The sequence below is a fragment of the Diplotaxodon limnothrissa genome, linkage group LG7, assembly GCF_057381915.1.
Source record: "Diplotaxodon limnothrissa isolate DT_005_m linkage group LG7, D_limnothrissa_male_GT1.1, whole genome shotgun sequence".
Lineage (NCBI taxonomy): Eukaryota > Metazoa > Chordata > Actinopteri > Cichliformes > Cichlidae > Diplotaxodon > Diplotaxodon limnothrissa.
Window position 1 is genome coordinate 12,367,173 of NC_140602.1, and position 22,588 is coordinate 12,389,760.

At 41.6% G+C, this 22,588-nt stretch overlaps 1 protein-coding gene across 1 annotated transcript; it reads left to right on the top strand.

The window, feature by feature from the left end:
- Positions 1-18,868: 18,868 nt before the first annotated feature.
- pex11a (peroxisomal biogenesis factor 11 alpha) lies at positions 18,869-21,202 on the top strand. Its single transcript, XM_085357403.1, has 3 exons — positions 18,869-19,071; positions 19,202-19,317; positions 20,323-21,202. The coding sequence occupies exons 1-3, from the start codon at positions 19,016-19,018 to the stop codon at positions 20,889-20,891; spliced, it is 741 nt and encodes a 246-aa protein (XP_085213529.1). The 5' UTR covers positions 18,869-19,015; the 3' UTR covers positions 20,892-21,202.
- Positions 21,203-22,588: the final 1,386 nt, after the last annotated feature.

Sequence of the window (22,588 nt, forward strand, 5' to 3'; positions counted from 1 at the left end):
CACAGATGAGTGGGAATGCAATCCACCATGAAGAGGTTAGCATGATTATTTGATTATAGTATTGCTAAAAACTGATTCAAATATAGAAAAAAAACACAAATCACAAAAAAGTCATGCTTCTTCATCAAATTACTGCTCAGAAATAATGAAAATTTTCCATTTTGAAGACTAGACAATCAAAAAGTAAGTGAGGATCAAGTAGGTGAGGGAAGGACTGGATGCAAAGTCAAGCTTTGGGAAGCACATGTAATCAAAAACATCTCCATCATTGCTACTTTCAGTAGATCAAAGGTGGTGTGGTGTTATTGGTAGCGTTCATTGTGTTTGTAGATTGGCTGCTTCATCAGTGTTAATTTTGACAGCAAACTTTCTTAAAACTTTTTTAGTTTTAGTCATAGTTTAGGCATCAAATTCTAATTGACTAAATACCATATTTTTTTACTGAGAGAACTTCAAGAGACAATCCAGCAGTTCGCACTGTTTTATAATTAGGCAGTTAAAAGTTCAGGTTGCATGTCATGGTTCTGGGTGTTTGACCCAACTTTTGAGTTTATTGTGTTTTTTCCAAGTGTTTTTGTGTTATTATGATGATTTAGGTTTCACTAGTCAGTCCTGAGTTTTTCTTGCTGTTTTCAGAGTTTTCTTGTGTTCCGTGTTTCCCCTCCTTGTGTCTCCTCCCGTTGTCCCCTCAGCCTGTCTAGTCCCAATGGATTAGTCTGTGTCTTAGTATTTCCTGTTTTATTTTGACAGTCTCCTGTCCTGTGTTCAGTTTTGCTTCCTCTTGTGTCATTAGGTCTGTTCATCACAGCTATGTTCCCCATGTGTTTCCACTTCCCTCGTCACCCCATGTGCATTTATTGTGTGAGTTTTCTTTCGTTCATTGTCAGGTTGTTTGTTAGTCTTCCCCATCTATTGTTTTTTTTCCTTGTTACCTGTGTGTTGCTCTGAGTTTAGTTTCTCCCAGTTTAGATCAGTTATTGGCTTTTGGTTTTGAGTTTCTGTTGTAGTGTTAGATCTGAATTCTTGAATTGGATTTAGTTTTAGTTCCTTCGTTGAGGTTGTTATCTGTGTCATGTTCCTCTTGGTTCCTTCTTCTGTCTCAACTGCTTGTGCTTACACAAATGCTCCCTTGTCTGTCTTTATGTTCTTTTTGATTATTTCCTGTTTTACTCGATTTAACCTGTGTCCTCTGATTCCCATGCACTGTTGTTCTGCTAAAAACTCCACTCTATGACTCAAAATTGATATCTAACACAAATAAAATAAAAAATTAAAACAGAAAAAACAAAAGGTATAACATTTCTTCTTTTTTCTGTCTACAGTGGTAGCAGCAGCTGTGGGGATATCGGGCCAGACTCACGTATTTCTGGATAAAACCCAGACAAGAGTGATTGCTCCATCTGGGTCATCTCTGACTTTGCACTGCTGCTTGAGCACAAAGAAATATGAGAGATATCGAGTGTCTTGGTATTTTAGCTCACATGGACCTTCATTCAGCAACTGAGGGAATCTGTGCAGTAAAATAATTAACAAGTTTGCAAACAGTTCCACTGAAGGCAGTGAAAATACACACATTTTATCTGTTGTTAATGAAACATGCAGTGGATGGTACTTTTGCAAAATCACAGGAGAGGTTCCCAGTTTAACAGAAATTCGGAGCAATGGAAAAGAAGTACTGGTTTGTAAGTATTCTTGTAGTGACATTTTACTTTAACTAGCATGTGTGAGCAATGCGCAGAAATGTAATAACTGGTTTAGTTATACATTTTGATACTAATTCATATGCTTTACCCACTGATACTTCAAATAAACTGGCTTACAAAGATTAAATGAATGTGTAACATATGTGTTAAATACTTGTGAATTTCACCCAAAACACTTTCTTTTTTTGGATTAAATATGTCATTTTTGCATCTCACTCTCCTACCTGTGTGATCTGAGTCTGTGTGCGTTCATGTGCGTGTGTGCGCTGCGTGGTGACGTAGGCGCGTGCATGTGTGCCCCGGTCACAGCTCCTTTCAGCATGGCCGGAGGTAAGTCACTGCCACGTTGCTCTCAGCTAATTAAAGTTTGTTCGGATCCCAAGCTGCAGTGTGAATACAGCCGAACCGCCGCGTTTTTGTTTGTCATTAAGAGACTCATTCGGGATAAGTTTTGTGGAGGGCGGAGTTCACTAATATACACTTATAATGAGTTTTAGTCGAGAACGCAGCTAAAATGCTAGCATGCTAAGTTAGCCTGATCGCTAGCGGCTTGAGAGCGTACTCGCGGCAGTCTCCCTTTTTTTTAACAGCATGCACTCTTTTTTCCTTCGTCAGGAGAGGTGTACTGGCAGTCGCATGACACACACAGATCGAACACATATTTCTGTGTTGCAGGTATGGAGATGTTCTTATGTTTTGGAGATGCAGTCTTTCATTTATTGTTCTTATAAGTTGTTTTGATGTTTTTTCAGTGACATATTATTTATTTTGTGCTTTTTGTTTTTGAGAGCTTAAGTTAATGTTTTAAAACAATTTGTTGTATTTGATTCATTACATTAATGTACATTAATGAAGCTGCAGGCACAGCTCCTTTCAGCATGGCCGGAGGAGAGGTGTACTGGCAGTCGCATGACACACACAGATCGAACACATATTTCTGTGTTGCAGATGTACAGTAAAGAGCCAAAGACCAGTACTGTCTCCTGCCTCTTACTTTCACGCCAGAACACAACGCAGAACAACAGGCGTAACACATGAACGGGTTACATTGGTGCCGTGACCCTTTGGATTCATCAAGCATCGACGTCATCTCGATCACCGTGGGGAGCTCGTCGCAATTGCCCTCGTTCCAAGTTGGTTGCTTTTCCTAACTTGTGTGGGACTTTTTGAATGAGCTTGGACATTTAATCTGCTCAATTCTCATCCTGGATAACATTAAGTGTTAGTTAAGAATACTGTGTTTGCTTTTGTACAGTTGCACTATTTGGAATCTTGTTTCTTGTGATTGTGCTTTATTCATCATTATGGAGTCAGCATCTGGTTCAGAGGCAACTGGTGTTCCTGATGGGGAGGTTTCCTCTAATGTTGGTATGGGGCGAGGGTGGTTTCTTGGGGATGGGGTTCAGACACCTAAAGTTGGTGTGTCATTTGCTCCCAAGTTTTGTTCCACTCGTCTCCAGGTTCCCCCCTGTGACATTCAGACCCCGCAGACAGCTGGCAGTGCTGAGTTGAGTACACTCATCTCAGATTTGGCCAATCAGATTGGTCAGTCCATTGTAGCCCAGCTGCAAGGTGATAAGGGGACCAGTATGCCTACTGAAAGCTCTAAGGCTGAGCAGGGACCCCCTGAGCTAAATTTGTCTGGGGTGAAACTTGTCTTGCAATCAGATGTCAAGGAGCCACCAGTTTTCAGGGGTGATGGCAGTGATAAATTTTCCATTCATGAATGGGTTGAAATGATGGAAATGTACTTTGTAAAACGCAACACACCAACAGATCAGCGAGGATGTAGTGAGGGTCACCCTACGTCACAACCCCTCACTTGACCATGTCCAGGTTCCTGAATTGATATTTGACATTCTGAAACAGCACTTTAGTGTATTGACTTACTCTTCTATGCCTATGGCTGACTTCTATAACACGAAACCATTACAACATGAGGGAGTGATGGAATATTGGATAAGGCTAAACAATGCTATTGACGTTGCTGACGAGTGCTTGCGTAGGCAGGGGCGTAATGTTGAGGATCCAGGGCGTGAGGTCTCGATGATGTTCATCAAGTATTGCCCTGACCCCATCCTCTTGAACAGGCTCAGCATCAAAGCAGCTGAGGAGTGGACAACCACTGAGGTTCAAGAACGCATTGATAGCTTCCAGCGTGAACTCAGGGCACGCAGTCAGGGCAGTTTCCACACCTCACAGAGGAGAGAGGTTAGCCACAACTGCTCTATTGTGCCTCAAGAAGCGATGGCATCACAGCCTGGGCAGGCCAGTGTCGCCTTGCAGTCTCAGCCTACAGCACCAGCCTCAAACCTTGCTTGTCAGCTTTCGCCCACAGCAGCTTGCTTCACTCCTGTTCTAGCTGATGTTTCGACAACCTGTCCTTCTGGGACATCAGTGTCTTCTTGTCTGGTGCCTACTCCTACTCCTCAGTTCCAACAGTCACCAACATACAGTGTGTCCACTCAATCTAGTCAGCAGTCAGTTGGTTGCGAGCTTGGTTCGACTAACACCCAAGCTTTTGATGTGACCGGCATGCGCGCTCTGATCAGCCTCTTGGATCGCGTGATTGCATGTCAGAATGTGCAGACTACAGCCCCTGCATCTGCACCTTCGCAGCGTTTTACCCACGGGCCCTTTCTTAAGAAGAGTTGTCAGGTCTGTGGCAACACTGGTCATTCCACTCACATGCACTGCAGGAGAGAGAATCTCTGTCTTGCATGCTTTGCTCCTGGTCATTGGAAAAAGGACTGTCACAGTCGTCGTGAGGGACGGGAGGCCGGGGCTGTCGCGAGGCAGGGTTGGCCTTCGGAAAACTGAATCACCCACACTTGGAGAGGGGCAGTGTGGGGGATGAACCTAATACCCTCAATCATGATGAATCGGATCTCGAAATTCTTTATGTCAACACCTGTTCAACAATGCCAGAGGGATACCGTGTCGTGGTTCAGGGACCAGCAGTAGTGCCTACATTTAGTGAATTGTTCTACACCCAAGTTGCAGTGAATGACAAGGTTAACTTGAGGGGCATGATGGATTCCGGGTCTATGGCTTGCACTATGAGTGAAGAGGCCGAGAAGTCACTTAGAGAGGCTGGGGCTCTTGTGAGTGGACCGCAGTCGGCCGAACGTATTGTGCTGGTTGGCTGTGGTGGGAAGCAGACCCACCCAAAGTGCGTTTATGACTTGACACTTACTGTCCACGGTGTGAAATGCATTGTACCAGTTTTGGTAGTGTCGGGCCAGCGTGATGAGCTCATCATTGGCTCCAATGTTCTCAAGTACCTGATGCGAGTTATGAAACATTCTGATGACTATTGGAAGCTTGTGTCTGTGGGAAGCAAGCACTCGCTTCTTGACTATGAGCACTTCTTGGACATGATGTCGTGCACCACCAGATGGAGGGGTGAGGAGGTTCCTGACAAAATTGGCACTGTGAAACTGCCTCGTGCTGTGACACTACTCCCACGGTGTGAGCATCTGGTATGGGGCAGGCTGCCCAGCAATGTGCCAGTCTCTCCAGGCAGCACGATCATCGTGGAACCTTGCACCTCTGGGTCTGGGCCGAGAGACGTTCTTGTTGGCCGGGTGATCACATCCATGTGGGGTGATTGGTGGGTGCCATTGAAGATGACCAATCTCTCCTCAAAACCACTAACCTTGAAACGCAACTCGAGGGTTGCTGTCGTTTCATCTTGCCTTGCGGTGGAGGACCTTGATTTCCAGCAGGACTCCTGCAAGATGGCGAGTATGGCCCAGGTACCAGTCAGTGGGCCAGCTGCTACTGAGGCCGACTTGAATGACAGGTTGTGCTCCCTAGGTTTGGGTGATCTTGACATTGACTCATGCCATGCCAGCTTACAATCAAAGAGAGAGCTTGTTGAGCTAATTGAGCAGTATGAGGACATCTTCTCTAGACACCCGCTTGACTGTGGCGAAGCTAAACGCTTTGTACATCGGATCCACCTGACTGATGAACGCCCATTCCGTATGCCTTACAGAAGAGTACCCCCTGCTCATTACCAACAACTAAGGCAGGTACTCACTGACATGGAGGAGAAAGGGATTATTCGCAAATCCATCAGCGAGTATGCATCCCCCCTCGTCATGGTCTGGAAAAAGGATGGTGGATTGCGGATTTGTACGGACTTCAGGTGGTTGAATGCGCGGACTCTTAAGGATGCGCACCCACTCCCTCACCAAGCGGATTGCCTTGCCGCGCTTGGGGGCAATGCCTTCTTCAGCACGATGGACTTAACCTCTGGGTTTTACAACATTCCAATGTGTGAGGAGGATAAGAAGTACACCGCTTTCACAACGCCTGTTGGCCTCTACGAATACAACCGGATGCCACAAGGGCTCTGCAATAGCCCAGCTTCATTTATGCGCATGATGCTGAACATCTTTGGTGACCTCAACTTCACCAGTTTGCTCTGCTACTTGGATGACCTCCTGGTCTTTGCTCCCACTGAAGAGGAAGCCCTGTGCCGGCTCCGAGCTGTTTTTCAAAGGTTGAGAGACAACAATCTCAAGTTGAGTCCAAAGAAGTGTCATCTGCTGCGGAAGTCAGTCAGGTTTCTTGGTCATATCATCGACCAGACCGGAGTGGCTGTGGACCCAGCTAAGGTGGAAGTGATTTCCAAGATGCCAAAGGAGGCTCTAATGGAGAAGGATGGTTGCACTCCTTCTGTGAAAAGGATTAAGTCCTTTTTAGGAATGGTCTTTTTCTATCAGTGCTTCATTCCTGGTTGCTCAGCCATTGCCAAGCCTCTGTTTGCTCTGACGGCTGGTCAGAAGAGGAAGGGACGGACTAGTCACGCTGGGAGGGGTGCTGGCATGTTCAGGAAGTTGACTGCTGCAGATTGGAGCCCTGCATGTGACAAGGCCTTTCATAAACTGAAGGACGACCTCCTTAACTGTGCCGTGTTGGCTCACCCTGACTTTTCACGACCGTTTATTTTGTCTGTGGATGCTTCTCTGGATGGACTGGGAGCGGTTTTATCACAATTGCCTATCGACGGGGATAAGGCACGCCCTATTGCTTTTGCGAGCAAAGCACTAAGCAGGTCACAGCAGAGATACCCAGCCCATCGCCTTGATTTCATGGCCCTGAAGTGGAGCATCTCTGAAAAGTTCAGCCACTGGTTGAAGGGGCACCAGTTCACAGTGTGGACTGACAACAACCCGCTCGTTTATGTATTGACCAAACCCAAGCTGGACGCTTATGAACAAAGGTGGGTGGCCAAGCTGTCATCCTACAACTTTGATTTGAGGTACATCCCAGGTCGAAAGAATGTTGTAGCAGATGCACTTAGTCGTGACCCCTTCACCTATTCTATTGGTGGGCGCTTGCTTCAGGAGCCCTACGAGCACTTGGTGCGGAATGCAGAAGGTGCGGCGGCTCATGAGGTGCAGGACGCTTTCAGGTTTGGTGTCCAAAATATTCAGGTTGCCCAACAACCTGTTCCAGCTCTGACCTCAGAAGATTCCTACAGTTCGTCGGAAGTCACGGCTACCTTGGTTCACCATAATTACTGGGAAACCGCTGCGGAGAATAGAGCTGCCTCCCTTCTCTACCTTGTTCAGCAGTTGCAACCAGTTGGCAATGATGTACTGCCATCACTTACCTTACATGAGCTGGAGGACCACCAACTTCAAGATCCCGTCATCTCCGCTGTCCTGCCACTCGTAGCCCGCAGGAGGCGCCCTTCCAGGCGTGAGAGACATGGTATGGATTCCAGGGCACTGGCCCTATTGAAGCACTGGGAGAGGCTCAAGGTTCGGGATGGCATTCTCTACAGGGAGACGAGAGACCCTGTGAGCAAAACAAAGAGACTCCAGTTGGTGTTGCCAGTGAATTTACGGGTGCAGGCCTTGAAAGGTGTCCACGATTTGGCAGGGCACCAGGGTCAAGTTCGCACCCTCCACCTAGCAAGGCAACGTTTTTTCTGGCCCAATATGGAGAGGGATGTGAAGGAGCATGTTCGGTGCTGTGGAAGGTGCATACTTGCCAAGACTCCAGAGCCTGCAGCACGAGCCCCATTAGAGAGCATTAAGACCTCTGCTCCCATGGAGCTCATCTGCATTGACTTTTGGTCAGCAGAGGACAAAAAGAAGCGCTCTGTTGATGTGCTTGTGGCAACTGACCACTTCACGAAAATGGCCTTTGCTTTCCCGTGCAAGAATCAGACTGCCAAGCAGGTTGCCAGAAAGTTATGGGACTGTGTTTTTTGTGTATATGGTTTCCCTGAGCGTATTCACTCAGACCAAGGTCCCAGCTTTGAGAGTGAATTATTTTCTGAGCTTCTGCAGATTTCGGGCGTTGCCAAGTCTCACACTACGGCTTATCACCCTATGGGCAATGGGGGCACGGAGCGGTTCAACCGCACACTTGGCAACATGCTGCGAGCTCTCCCTCTCAGAGCCAAACAGGAATGGCCGCAGCAGATTCAGACATTGACCTTTGCTTATAATGCAACTGTTCACGAGACTACTGGATATGCCCCATTCTACTTGATGTTCGGCCGTGTCCCACGACTACCGGTCGACGTTATGTTCAAGTCTGTTTTGCATGATCCCATTGTGGTGGACTTTAACGGCTACTCCAAGCTTCTTCTGTCATACTTGTCTGAGGCTGCCAAGATCGCCCGGGAGCACACCAGCAATGAGCAGGAGCATCAGGCTCGTCAATACAATAAGAAAATCAAAGGTGTGTCTCTGAACGTTGGGGATCGCGTCCTGCTTGCCAATAAAGGCGAGCGGGGCAAGAAGAAACTTGCAGACAAGTGGGAGCCTCAGGTTTACACTGTTGTGGAGAGGCATCCCAGGACCCACATTTACAGGATCAGTGACTCTTCAGGCCAGAGTAAGGTTGTACACAGAAACCTTCTGTTGGACGTGAGTTTCCTTCCTGTCCAGGATTCGTTGGGAAGTCAGTCCCTAGATTTTTTCTCCAGTGAGGGGGATCTCAGTGCTTGTGGGGATCTGGAGGACCCTGGCAGTCTAGAGACAGAGTCTACCGCAGCAAGGACTTCCTTGTGGGTCCTTTCGGATTTGAGCCATGGAGTGGATGTGGATTCTGTGGCAGGAGAGCATGCCTCACAGTCCACGGATCGTCAGCATGGTTCATGTGATGGTGCGGCTGTGGACAATGCCCTACCTGACTCTCAGACTTGCACAACGCACACTTCAGCAAGCCCTTCTGGTCAGGCCCAGCACCTTGCTCTTCCTACTCCGGTTGACTGTTCCGCTACCTCTGATTTGACACAGTCTGGCACAGATTCTGTTCCAGGTGCCTGTCATGGGGACGCTGTTGTTCCACAGACTGTTCCTGTTTCTGGCTCAGACATCAATCAGACCTCTGGTCAGCCGTATACTGGGCAGCCATCCAACTTGCCAAGACATGACTCTGACCATGCCAATGTTCGAAGCAGAGTGGTTACCAGAGCAGGTCGGGTGGTAAAGTCAGTCAACAGGCTGATAGAAAACATGGTCCAGAAGCCTATTACATGGGGCCTGTTACCGCCACGGGAGGCTCGGCCTCTGACGTAGACTGTTTTTTTTGGTCATCCCATTGCGTATTATGAATGTGTTGTACTTGCTTGAGGCATCATGACACCCACCCTGGGCGTGTTTATGGGACCATGTTTGATGAGGTGTAGGCTGCACCTTTGTGTTCTGAAAGGGTTGGAGGCCTGATCAACCTATCCAACTTCTTTTAATCCATTTATGGATAGTTTTTTAACTGAACTATGGGATAAGATCCTTGGGTTGCCTGTTCTGGAGGTGATGGTAGTTCAGCATCGTTGTGCCTCTTGGTACTGCAGTACCATTCAGATGTGTAGTGATTTTGGTGAAATTCAGGGGGGGTGAATGTAACATATGTGTTAAATACTTGTGAATTTCACCCAAAACACTTTCTTTTTTTGGATTAAATATGTCATTTTTGCATCTCACTCTCCTACCTGTGTGATCTGAGTCTGTGTGCGTTCATGTGCGTGTGTGCGCTGCGTGGTGACGTAGGCGCGTGCATGTGTGCCCCGGTCACAGCTCCTTTCAGCATGGCCGGAGGTAAGTCACTGCCACGTTGCTCTCAGCTAATTAAAGTTTGTTCGGATCCCAAGCTGCAGTGTGAATACAGCCGAACCGCCGCGTTTTTGTTTGTCATTAAGAGACTCATTCGGGATAAGTTTTGTGGAGGGCGGAGTTCACTAATATACACTTATAATGAGTTTTAGTCGAGAACGCAGCTAAAATGCTAGCATGCTAAGTTAGCCTGATCGCTAGCGGCTTGAGAGCGTACTCGCGGCAGTCTCCCTTTTTTTAACAGCAATGCACTCTTTTTTCCTTCGTCAGGAGAGGTGTACTGGCAGTCGCATGACACACACAGATCGAACACATATTTCTGTGTTGCAGGTATGGAGATGTTCTTATGTTTTGGAGATGCAGTCTTTCATTTATTGTTCTTATAAGTTGTTTTGATGTTTTTTCAGTGACATATTATTTATTTTGTGCTTTTTGTTTTTGAGAGCTTAAGTTAATGTTTTAAAACAATTTGTTGTATTTGATTCATTACATTAATGTACATTAATGAAGCTGCAGGCACAGCTCCTTTCAGCATGGCCGGAGGAGAGGTGTACTGGCAGTCGCATGACACACACAGATCGAACACATATTTCTGTGTTGCAGATGTACAGTAAAGAGCCAAAGACCAGTACTGTCTCCTGCCTCTTACTTTCACGCCAGAACACAACGCAGAACAACAGGCGTAACACATGAATGGGTTACAAATGCTCATCAGAAACTAGTATTTTGCCCACAGCAAACATCTTTCAAAGAAGAAGAAGAAGAAAAGGAGCTAAGCCCTGTTCAGGCCGTTCGTGCAGCGTGCCCAAAAAGAAGCGTAAATTTTTTTTTGTCGAGCCGTTACAACAGACAACAATCTTGTGGATCAACAGAAGAGCAATGTAAGACTAAGTATCTCTTGTATGTGTATATTTATGTATTTAACTTGTATTTATATTAAACTTATACAATTAGCAGATGCACACTTAGGTTTGTAAGATGCATCTCCTTTCCGCAAGTAACGACAGGAGTGCCAAAGCAGCCAAACATTTGTATCGGTACTTTATTGTTACATGGTTATGTCATAGGTTAGGGTATATTATAATAATTTGAGTTCTGCTATACAGATAAATTTAACTTGCAGTTAGACATAGTAATGAGCAGAATAGCAAATTACCTTTTACAGGGAGTGGATTAGTAAAGTAAAGAGTTAGTAAAATTTCACTCTTTTTGTGTAGCAAGTCTAATAGTGAAGAGCCTTTTTTGTGATGTGTATTTGACTTTTCAGCTGTGTGGACAATGGCCAAAAGAAGAGCCTAAACACGTCGATTCAGCTGCAACAGGCCCCAGGTAGCCTATCTAAATACTAATTTACATTACCTTTGTTTCTTTCATTTATAGTGTTCATTACATGTTTGCATTACCCAAAACCAGTAAGCACATCATGCATAAATATTGTTTAAATCTATTGTCTCTCATTTCCTTTTAATCCCCACAGTGGTCACGCATACGTCCTTCAAACGAACTTATATAACTTAATGCCATCATAATACTGTTTGTTGTGCCACGTCTACCTTTCACTATTCACTGCACACAAGATGTTCAAAATCAAATTTTAACCTTGATGTTTTCAGTGATCATCAAGGATCGCAGTTCAGCACGCCAGTGAATACTAACTGCCTCCAACCGACACTTTGCTCCTGATAATGTGTACATCTAATTATTAAAAAACATTCTGATTAGGTCGACAGCTCATCAGGAAAGGACAGAAAAACAATAAACAAATCCAATTTACTTCATATACTCAAAGGCTGTCAATGACAAAAAGGAGTAAAACAGAAGCTAAGGACATAAAGGATGCTGTGGCCATTGGGTTTTATCATTTCTATTTTTTCTGAATTTTTACCTTCAAATCTTAATATTAATTCAATCTTTTTTATTATATATACATTTTTGTTGTACAATCATTGCAAATTAGAGAATTTTTTAAATCATGAAAGTTTTTTTTCTACAAGAATAAACAGAAATTATTGAAAGTGTCTCTCTTCATCTTTGTGTTTTAAACAATGCAAAATGTCCTGTAATCTTATCATCATGTGCTTATGATTTTTCTAACAAATGACTGAATTTTATGCATTACCAATGTGAAATCACAGCCTAATCTTAATGCAGATGTTTGCACACATACAGTACTGTACATGCAAAAGATGCTTGAAGTGGGGAAACACTTCAAGACATTTTCTCTGTGGGAGGATTGTTCACCTATTTCCAATCCCGATTATGACCGCCACCTCTCAGGCCGCCCATACGTCTGTAAAGTCAGTTATGATCTGGGTGTCTGGTTTATGATTATATCAGGCTGCAGTGACTTGACAAAAACTTTTTTTTATGAGTCAGACGTGAATAATAAATTAGACCAAATATAAAATGTAATGAATTATGTGATATAAAAAATGGATTTTCTTTCAGTAACCTCAAAGAAATTTGTTCATCGTGCATTTTTTTTAACCATCATACCTTCTTTTTTGTTTTTTGCTTTCTTACACTCAATCTCAACATGTTCAGTGCTGAATTAAATTAAAACAAATGAAATTGAGACCATAACGCTGCACGGGTCTGAGATTCTGCTCTGTATTAAACTGTCTGCAAACAGCATCTCTGAGTGCTCTCGTTATTGGTGATAGATTCAAATAAAAATTGAGGCAGACCCCTGTGGTGCTCACGTCTTTTCTGCAGTACAAAAGAATAAATAAAGACAAATATTATAGCATACAATAGTAATTATTTTTGTCTTCTGTTATGTACAATCTGTTGGAAATAGTTATTCAGCAAATAGAAAAACACCAGTCGGCCAAAAGATATAATAGAGATATTCAAAATGTGTTATTTGAGAATTGTTTAGAGGAAAAATGTTTTTTGACATAACTGTGACTTCATACTGTGGAGGTTAAATTCAAAAACTCATCACTGCAGTCAGATGATTTTATTAATGCCCCATTAGTAGGTGTGCATAAAGTCCCCCTTCATATAGTTTTAAATGTATGCCTGTAGATTAATGAGCTTTTCCTGGTTCTAATTATAGCACAGCAACACCATAGCAACAGCATGGCCACAACGTCCTCATATTTCTTGGCCTCCTCATTCATTTCTAAATGCTGTCTTATGGGATTTTAAAGTGAGGATATTACTTTGATAAAATCAGTGCATGCATCAATCTAAAACCCTTAATTAGATATCTTATAAAAGTATTTCAAAACTTTGTGGATTCTCTGCCTTGAAGGCACACTTGAAATCCTGTTTGATGCAGATAAACAGGCAGCTCACATGGTTGAGGTTTTGATTAAAAGTCCCAAAGTCACTTGTCTCAACTGAGGTTTTAAAACAGCCCTGTCGTGTGGTTTTTTTTCCATCTGAATTAATAAAAGAATGACAAGTGTGTTTGAGGGGTTTTTGTAAAAAATGTAAGACTAGAGAGCTGCAGTGTTGACATCACACCCCGAATAACCTCTCACAATATTTTTTTTCCATAAAAGAGACAAACATCTTTACTTCTGAGAACATCGTGAATTCGCAACAACTGTTATTGCAAATCAGAACCTTGGTTATTTTCCACAAATTAAGGCAATGATTACTTTGTCCCAAGTGTCAAAAGTAGCAGTGCTTTGGTCTCTACTGGTTTTTGCATCACTTTTACATCATTCAGCCCTCCTCTCAATTTAGGCATGCAGTCCAAAGAATAAACCACAATTTTATTATTTAAATAAAATCCATTCTTATCTTAACACATGAAATAAACAACAACAACATAAATACTCCATACAAAGGCTGTCCTTTTAATACTAGCTAACTTCAAACCTGTAGGTTCTGACTTCTCTTTCAATACTGACCAGAAGGAAGGAGCAGGATTACTTATTTATTTATTTACATTTAACATGAGATGAGATTAATTCCACTACTAGGATAAGGATGCTTGGCTGAAAAGCATCAGGATAAGACCTGCATATAACTGGTCTGCACTTATAAAGCGCCTTTTGGACCTTTGCAGTAATACAAAGCATTTTAGATTATGTTTCACATCCAACCACATCTACACACTTACACGACAATGCCACGCATGATGCTTGCTTTCTGTCAGAAGTACCTCCTGAGAGTTCTCCTGATGGCAGGAGAAAGGCACCAGCAGCCCTGTGATTAGTGGACAACCTGGTCCACTGCCTGAGTTGTGGCTACGTTGTGAAAGTTTCTTGTAGTCAGCTGATCCTTCAAAATCAGTTTCTGAACTTATTCTACATGTTTAGATTTGTCTTTAAAAAAAAAAAAGAATTGCTCAACAATTGTCAATTGCTCGACTACCTAAAAGGGATAAGCAACTGTCTGTTTTTCTAAGTCATAGATTAACCTTTAATCAATTATGCCAATTTTCAGTTAATATACTGACTATTGTTTGTGATGATTTGTGTGTTTTTAATATTTTCAATATTTTATCTCTCATATTTTTCTTTTGAAAGAGTTTAAATGCATTTTTGTATTTCAGTTCCTCCTGCTGTTGCTTCTAATTCATCTCACGTGCCAGACTGTCTTTATCCTCAAAGCAGTGGAGCATCTCCACACTCCTTGTGTCATTCCTCTTTGTTTCACGTGTCTGATCTCTGCCCCTGTTTTTTTATGCGTCGTTAGTCTTTACGCATTGTTTGGTTCTTTGGATCTCTGGATGGTTCATGGACTCTGTCGTTTTTCCTGCTCCTTATCTACATTTTTGTGCCTGACCTACCTCTGCTTTGTTTAGAAACACTTGGATTTTGGACCTCGCGCCGTGTCTGATCCCTGCATGTGAGACTGCTCTCGCTCTCTTTAACTCTGCTCCTCCTACGTGTGCCTGTAGTGATTTATCAGGATTCATGAGCTGAATGACAGCGAATCTTGTTGAGCCTTTTTTGTGAAAGAAAATCATTTAGTCCTAATTGGTGACATTAGGTTTATTAAATAAAAATAAATAACTACAGTGAGTTGTTATATGGTGTTAATGACATATTAGTATAAAGTGCAATTAACTGCAGTGTTTTTATAAAATCAGTTACTGAGGCCATTTTTGAAACCTGTCAAATACAGACATGGTGCATTCATGGTTGTGTCATAAATTACATACACAGCAAGTAATAAAAGTGGTTTTCAAATGAATTATTCAGAAAGAAGGGGCCCACAGACAAATCGCTGTCTCAGAAACTCCATAAGTTAAACTTTGCACAGCTCAGAAAGAAAGTCGGTTGGCTTGTGGCTACGCCTGTGCAGTAGGTCTTGATTCCTGGTGCATGACAATGCCCGGCCTCATGTGGTTAGAGTACACAGGCAGTTCCTGGAGGATGGAGGAACTGATACCATTGACTGGCCCCAACACTTGACCTAAATTCTATATGACATCTCTGGGACATCATGTCTCAGTCCATAAGACGCCACCAGGTTGCACCTCAATCTCTCAAAAATGTGGTTCAGTGATGCCCAGCTCCAAAACGGGGAGGCAATCACCCAGGACACCATCCGTCATCTCATTATGAGCGGCCCCTGATGTTGTCAGGCATGTTGGAATCATACAAACTACTGAGTTGCTGCAATAAAATCAGTAAAATGTACAAGCCTGCAACATTTTTTTACTTTGATTTTCAGGGTTTCTTTGAATTCAAACCTCTGTAGGTTTATAATTTCCATTTCCATCAAACGATGTGGAATCCTCTCATTCCTAGCACGTTAGTCAATCAGCATATCAGTATAGATTTTTTCCCACTGAGTGTTCTATATATATATATATATATATATACATATATACATATATACATACATATATATATATATATATATATATATATATATATATATATATATATATATATATATATATATATTCATATATATTCATTCAATAAAAATATTATTTTTTTATACAGGATGGGGGGTGAAAAGGGTCACACATTAAAAAGATTTCGTTGTTAATTTTTCAGCCTCAGACCGCCGTGCAGCTTCATGTCCATGCAATTAAGTCCAGTTGATATTTGCAGTACAAAGTGACCTTCTCTACAAAGAGCTGAGAAGATCTGAAATCCCACATCCGACTCTGATTTTCATGCACTTTCACAGCAGTGGAATTCAAAGGTGGGCTTTCAGAAAGCTTATACTGTAATTTACATACTGGCTGTGGACAACGCCTTGACACTGGTGGTAATAGTTCAGCACCCTACAATATTACTTCAATATTCTGTTAAGATGTCGCAAGCATAATCCCATCTTGGACTTTTATGCACCTTCAAATTTAATAATATCTTAATAAATCTGTCAGTTGTTTGCCCATCCAGACAGTTTCAGGTGTTGGGGATTCGAGTTAGTGGATGCTGAATCTCTAAAGCTGCTTTGTTTTACCTCTGTTTCCTTTACAGTGTGTGCTGCCTGCTTCACTCAGTCTGTAAGGATCAAGTTGATTACTAACTGTACTTCCTCCAGTGGCCACTTGAAGTTGGCTATATGAATCAGCAGACTCCAAAATAAAAATCCCAACTTTACAGCATTTAAAAGAATATTTACAGTTGATTAATGAAAACTATTTTGGGCTCCGTGCTTTTTCCATAGTAACTGTGGAGGGTTAAGTTTTTAAAAGTTATCCATGTGGATACTGTGTATGCTGTGGCTTGCATTCACTAATTGGAGTCACTGAACTGAACTTCTCCACCAAGTTTGTGCCGTTGTTGCATTTTTCACCCTTTTTTTAATAGCCTGTCTTAGAAGTGTGTGCTTAAGTATTGATGTGTGAAATTCTAGTATTTTTATTAGGTTGTTATTTAGCACTAATTACCACATATGTGTATCGCCGTCTAACACTGCAGCTTACAATAGCTAACTTTTAACATAGCGGCCTATCCTGTCATCCAAACATGGTCGCTTCACAAAATTAACACAGTGATAGTCAAAAAAGCAAACTTTAAGGCGTCACAAACCAGTGGGCCACTTTATTTATTTTTGCATCCATCATTTATATACAGTCTATGGTTCATTTCCAGTATTCAGTTTTTGGTGGATATAGTTGTCTTCATGTTCACCCAGAAAGCTGAGCTCACCGTCTGGGACAAGGCAATGTGAACTGCTTTTGAATTAATATACTGTAGCTGTGCAATTTTGGAATCTGACTATCATAGTTGACAGTTTGGCTGTCCACACTGATTTCCATGCATTTAAAAAAAAAAAAAAAAACGTTAATATATATCTATGGTGTATGGAACTAACTCATTTTATAATCTAAAACATGCAAGTTTAACATATATGCCAAAAAAACCCAACACAACAACAACAACAACAACAACAACACACTTTTCCACAGCACTTTTCTAGTCAATTTGAGCATGCAAAGCGCTTTCTTACTACAAGCTTCATTAACACAAGTGCTTTATTCTGTGTCTAACCACTTTACCTAACATTCACACTCACTCCAATGGATGCATCAGGGAAAACTTGGGGTTCAGTATCTTCCCCAAGGGCACTTTGGCATACACACTAGGGAGCCAGGAGAAGTCTGGTGCAAAATAAAGGCTACTTTTAAGTATAAATATATTAATTTTTTCCCAAAAATTACAAAATGAAGAACTGAAATAACAGATCACAGAGCTGCTTCTTTGCCAATAAACAGAGATTTACTTTTTAGTTCTCTGGGACTTCACTGAAATACTTTTACAGAAATATATGTTCATATTCTCTTGATCTCATCTGATGGGTATCCCTCTGCTGAACAAAGAGGAGGGCATATGCCGCAAGCAATCAAAACCACTAATACCATCAGAGCTTACATTACTGAATACATAACAGAGCCAAGCAGACAGACACACACATACACACACACTAGAGAGGCAGAGTGTAATTATTCAGCACCTCACCAACAGTCAACATGCTGTCAAACTAGAGAGATTAAAAATAAATAAATGCTGTAAACAGTTGCACAGCAGAGGCAAAAAATAATTCCACTCTCCATTAGTATGATGGCAAGTATTTAAGAGCAGTTTCAAGGTTATATCGTTACCTGAAGGTAAGGGCTCTCTCAAAGTCATGATGTGTCTTTTCAAAGTGTGAGACACTACTCCAGCATTTCTTAGGTTTATGATCAAAGAATATTAATCTAATAAAAAAGGCTGCAGTGTCACAGAATCACTTACATGCTCTAGCTTGACCAGCTGTAACATTAAAATGTTTGTGAACACTGATAAATTGTCTGTCTGTATTTATTCTGTTTGCACTCAGGATTGTTGTAACTTCACTAAATTTTGCTTTTTTAAATTCCCTGGTTATGCACTTGGAAGCTAGAATTTTGCAATATTCCTTTTGCCTTTGGCTGACCTTTTGTCAGTGCTACAGCAGTGATGTGGATACTCATGTGTATTTCTGCATAAGAAACATTCGCTGCACATCAATAAGAGGAAAAAAATCTCTTAGAAATAATATATAGTTTTTTTGTATTTTAACTGCTTTTTTGTAACTCAGTTTGTCAAATGACTAGTTAAATCTACCTGGATCTGTGTTAAAAAACAATAATGAAATGTATCCAACCATGCAAACTGAAAGATTATTTTTTTAATTAATAAATTAGTTTGTTTGAGACTTTCTATTGTGTGTAATGTAGGTTTTTATTCCCCGCTTTATTTATGTATTTATTTTTTTACATTTGTATTATTATTTTTTTACATTTCTTACATTGTTTATTGCGTATTTATTAAATTTAACTAAAAGCAAATCGTAAAGGACCGTTTTAGTTTTAAATTGTTGGTATTTTTTATTCACATACGGTAACAAAACCCTTCAATTTATTACAATTTCTTTTAGTCTTTATTTTTCCTTCTTTGGGGTTTCACTGTTACCATAGTAACTGGTAGTAACGCATTGGTCCGTCCAGAAAATCAGTTCGGCTCTTGGTCCGTTTCTAAAACCATCCGTAGTGAAACAAATAGGTGTTCTTCGGTTGCAATAGTTTGACTGCAGGGAAAGGAGATTGGCTAATTGTAAAAGTGGGGTATGGATAAAGTTTGAAAATCAAGATTACCTGATAAATACTTGATAACGAGTTTTACTCATCGACGTTATATCAGCCTGGCATTGTGTAAGCAGAAGAAAAGTGACTGATGCCGTGCCGACTGTAGCGACAAATTAATGTTCACAGGTTCGACGAGGTGGAAACTTGGCTCAAGCTAACTAGAACAACCTGTATTGGTGTGGTTTAACAGCATGGACCCATTTGTAAAATTCACAAGTCAGAGTCAGGGAAGGGACCGCATATTCAGGTGAGCTTTTCATCGCTTTTGTAACCAGCTCGTACAAACGTTACTTTATTTTCTTGATAAAAACGGGAAAGTTACCGCATGACTGTATCCTTCTAACTTTCCCCCTTCATCTGCTTCTTGTTTATTTTAGGGCAGCTCAGTATGCTTGTTCACTCGCTGTTTATTTACTTCGAAACAACTCTGACAGAAAGGACCTTGTGGCAAAACTTAAAAGTCTGGAAACCAGCTTGAGCGCTGGACGAAAATGTGAGTAACTGTTGAGGGAGTTAGGAGGCGTTCAGTGGCTGCGGTTAAATTGGATTTCAGTTTCAAATCCACTGTGGTTGTCCTAATTTATTGCATTGGTTTCTGTGAACATGGGTGGTTCTAAAAACTGTGATGAATTCAAAGAGCTTATTTTATTTTTGACCATCAGACAGAAATACAGTTATTCAAACTAAACAAACGCATCATACATTTGGTTAACAAATGACTTGAATCTTGTCTCTCTGTTGAGTTTGTCTATGAGCACTGTATTTCTTCATCATCAAGGCCAGTAATTCTGCCAAGGAGTGCACAAATGAACATTTTTTTTTTTTTCTTGGCAAACTGTCTACTTAAAACTTAGACAGTGTTGTTCTGTAGCTGTCTCTTTATCTCTCTGTAAGCTGGGATAAAATCTGCACCGACTGTTGCTGCAAATGATGGTAATTCTGATAAACGTACCACTCATAGATGTGCTTACTTTAGAATTCATGTGGAATTTGACAAATTTTGTACCTTGACATTTGGTAGCTTTAGTATGAATTAGGTAAAGACTGAAATGAAACAGGCTTTGCATGGAAATTAAGGATATGGCCGTGCCTTAGAGCAGCTTCTTTTGTTATGCCGCAGCTGAGCTGTGTTAAGGCCAAGGCCAAGATCTGTTTGTGCACCAACTAATGATCTCTTTAAGGAACTCTGCTGCCTCTAGGGCTGGCCTGCCTGTCTTTGTGTTTCTGGGTGAAGGGTCATTTATGACTCCCAATTTAAAATGTGATAACGTGTTGTGAAAGGTTCAAAAGTTTAAAATGAAGAGACTGGGGTGCATTGATGTTGTTCCAGTATGTAAACATAGATAGGCAAATAGTGAAAAGATGCTGTAGTTAATCCTCTGTGTACCTTAACTGTATTTCCATCTGTTGTGGGCTGCTATAATGAAGTGTTGACCTGCCATTTCATATTAAATTGATTACTGCTCTAATACCCTTTCATGTCCCCCTCCTTTGTCAGTGCTCAGGCTGGGAAATGCAGCAAATTCCATTGAGGCTGCTAAGCGAACCATGCAGCTCTCGGACCGAGTGCTGCGCCTGTGCCTTACTGTGGCCAACGTGAGCCGCACCCTCTACTTTATCTGTGACAATGTACTTTGGGCCAAAAGTGTCGGTCTTATCCGCAATATCGACAAGGAACGCTGGAGTTTAAACTCCTCCCGCTTCTACTTCTTCTCATTAGTTATGCATCTCAGCAGAGATGTTTATGCGGTTCTCCAGGTGATGACAAAGAGGTCAAGAGATAAAAACTTTAAACAGAGAATGGATCAGCATCTCACTGAGAATCCTGAAGTAGCTGAAGTTGTCGTCCCTCACCTGGATGGCTTTCTCTTTCTGCTTTTGGAAACCCTGAAATCACACCCGGACCTTGCCTTGGACTCTGTGAAAAACATCTGTGATCTCTTCATTCCCTTAGATAAGCTTGGTTTATACCAGTCAAATGGGGGAGTGATCGGATTCTGTGGTCTGATATCATCGCTGATTGGGATTGTCACCCTCGAACAGCCCAGGCTAAGGATTGCACCGTGATGACACGGGCAAAGTTAAATATTACAAAGCGATTACAGATCAAAGAGTTAATCACGTCAGGTGCGTTCAAGAGGTCGCTGGAACTGTAATGGTGGACAGAGGTTAAAAACAAAACCAGCACATTTTACAATCCCTGAGTCAGTAATAACTAATGGACTTGCACTTTTTTAGAATTACTGGATTTCTCTGTTTTGCACAATATCTGGAATTAATTTTGAAAGGGAGCAAATCGAGTCGATATAGAAACTTTGTCTATTTGTTGTACTTTAGAACATCCAATGACAGGTACTTTTGTATCCCAGTCTTGCACAACACCAGCTGTTTTACACTGTAGTAGAAAATAAGGGCTACTTAGTGGTTATGAAAAAGAAAAAAACTTACTCTGTCACTTCTAAGTTCACTGTTTTTCTTTTTCTAAACTCTGCTTTGTACTTAAAATGAGGCAAAACTTGCAGCACCAGTTTCAGAGATTTGCTTCGGTTTTTTTCTTTTGGCGTTGGCTGAACGTGAGTAATTTATAGGATGTATGTTACGAATAGAAGGTGGGTATGTTTGAAAAATGAATAAAACTATGCAATAATGTTTGTATTATAGAGAGAGTCACCTTTTAAACATTCTAATAAGAACATATCTGTGAATTGAATACTCGAGACACAGAAACTCACCGGTCACTTTGTTAACTAGACGTGTTAAACTTCTCTTTAACGCAAATGTCTAACTCAATGCGTTTAGTTGTGTAGACGTGGTCAAGACGAACTGTACAAGTTGAAACTGACCATTAGAATGGAGAAGAAAGGTGATCTAAGAGTGGCACTCTTTGATTCTGTCATAGCCTTGTGCTTCTATATCTGTAGTTCAGAGTCAAATACAGGAGTGATTAGCTCCAACAAAATGATGTGAAGTAAATATCCAATGATGCAGTTCTCTGGGGAAAATGCCATTTGGTGCCAGAGACGAGGGGGATGTCCAGATTGCATTGTGCTGATAGGATGGCAATGTTAACTCAAATAACCACTTGTTAAAACCAAAAATCGTCTCTCCCAATGTACAACACATAGACCCTTTAAGCATTTAAGATGGGCTACAGCAGCAGAAAAACACACCAGGTGTAACTCCTGTCAGCTAAGAACAAGAAACTAAGGCTCCAGTTCACACAGACACAATACAATTGGGCAAAATTATTCTGGAAAACGCTGTGTTTGAGTCCAGATTTGTCAATTCAATTCAGTTCAAGGCCTTGAGGCACTTTATACTGCAGGGTAAAGACCCTAAATAACACAGAAGAAACACCAACAATCTGAACCATGAGCAAACACTTTAGTGACAATGGGACATAAAAAAAACAAAACCCTTTAACAGGAAGAAACCTCACCTACCAGAAACCTGGGCACAAAGATGCCATGTGGAAGAGAACCAAGGATTAATAATATAACTAATGATTAAATGTAGAGTGGTGTATAAATATATATATCAAACATTCAGATGCAGGGTCAGAGTTTGCATAAATAATAAAAACACATGGATTCATCCTGTATTAATGAGGCTGGTATGTAACCTACAACCACAGTGTACTCTGATGACTACTTGTAAAATAACATGCCAGGCCGCTCCGAAGGCAAAAGTACGTCTAACCCACTATTCTAAGGAGCTTGGAAAGAAAAGCGTCTGGACTTTTTTAAGTTTCTTGAAGACGTTTA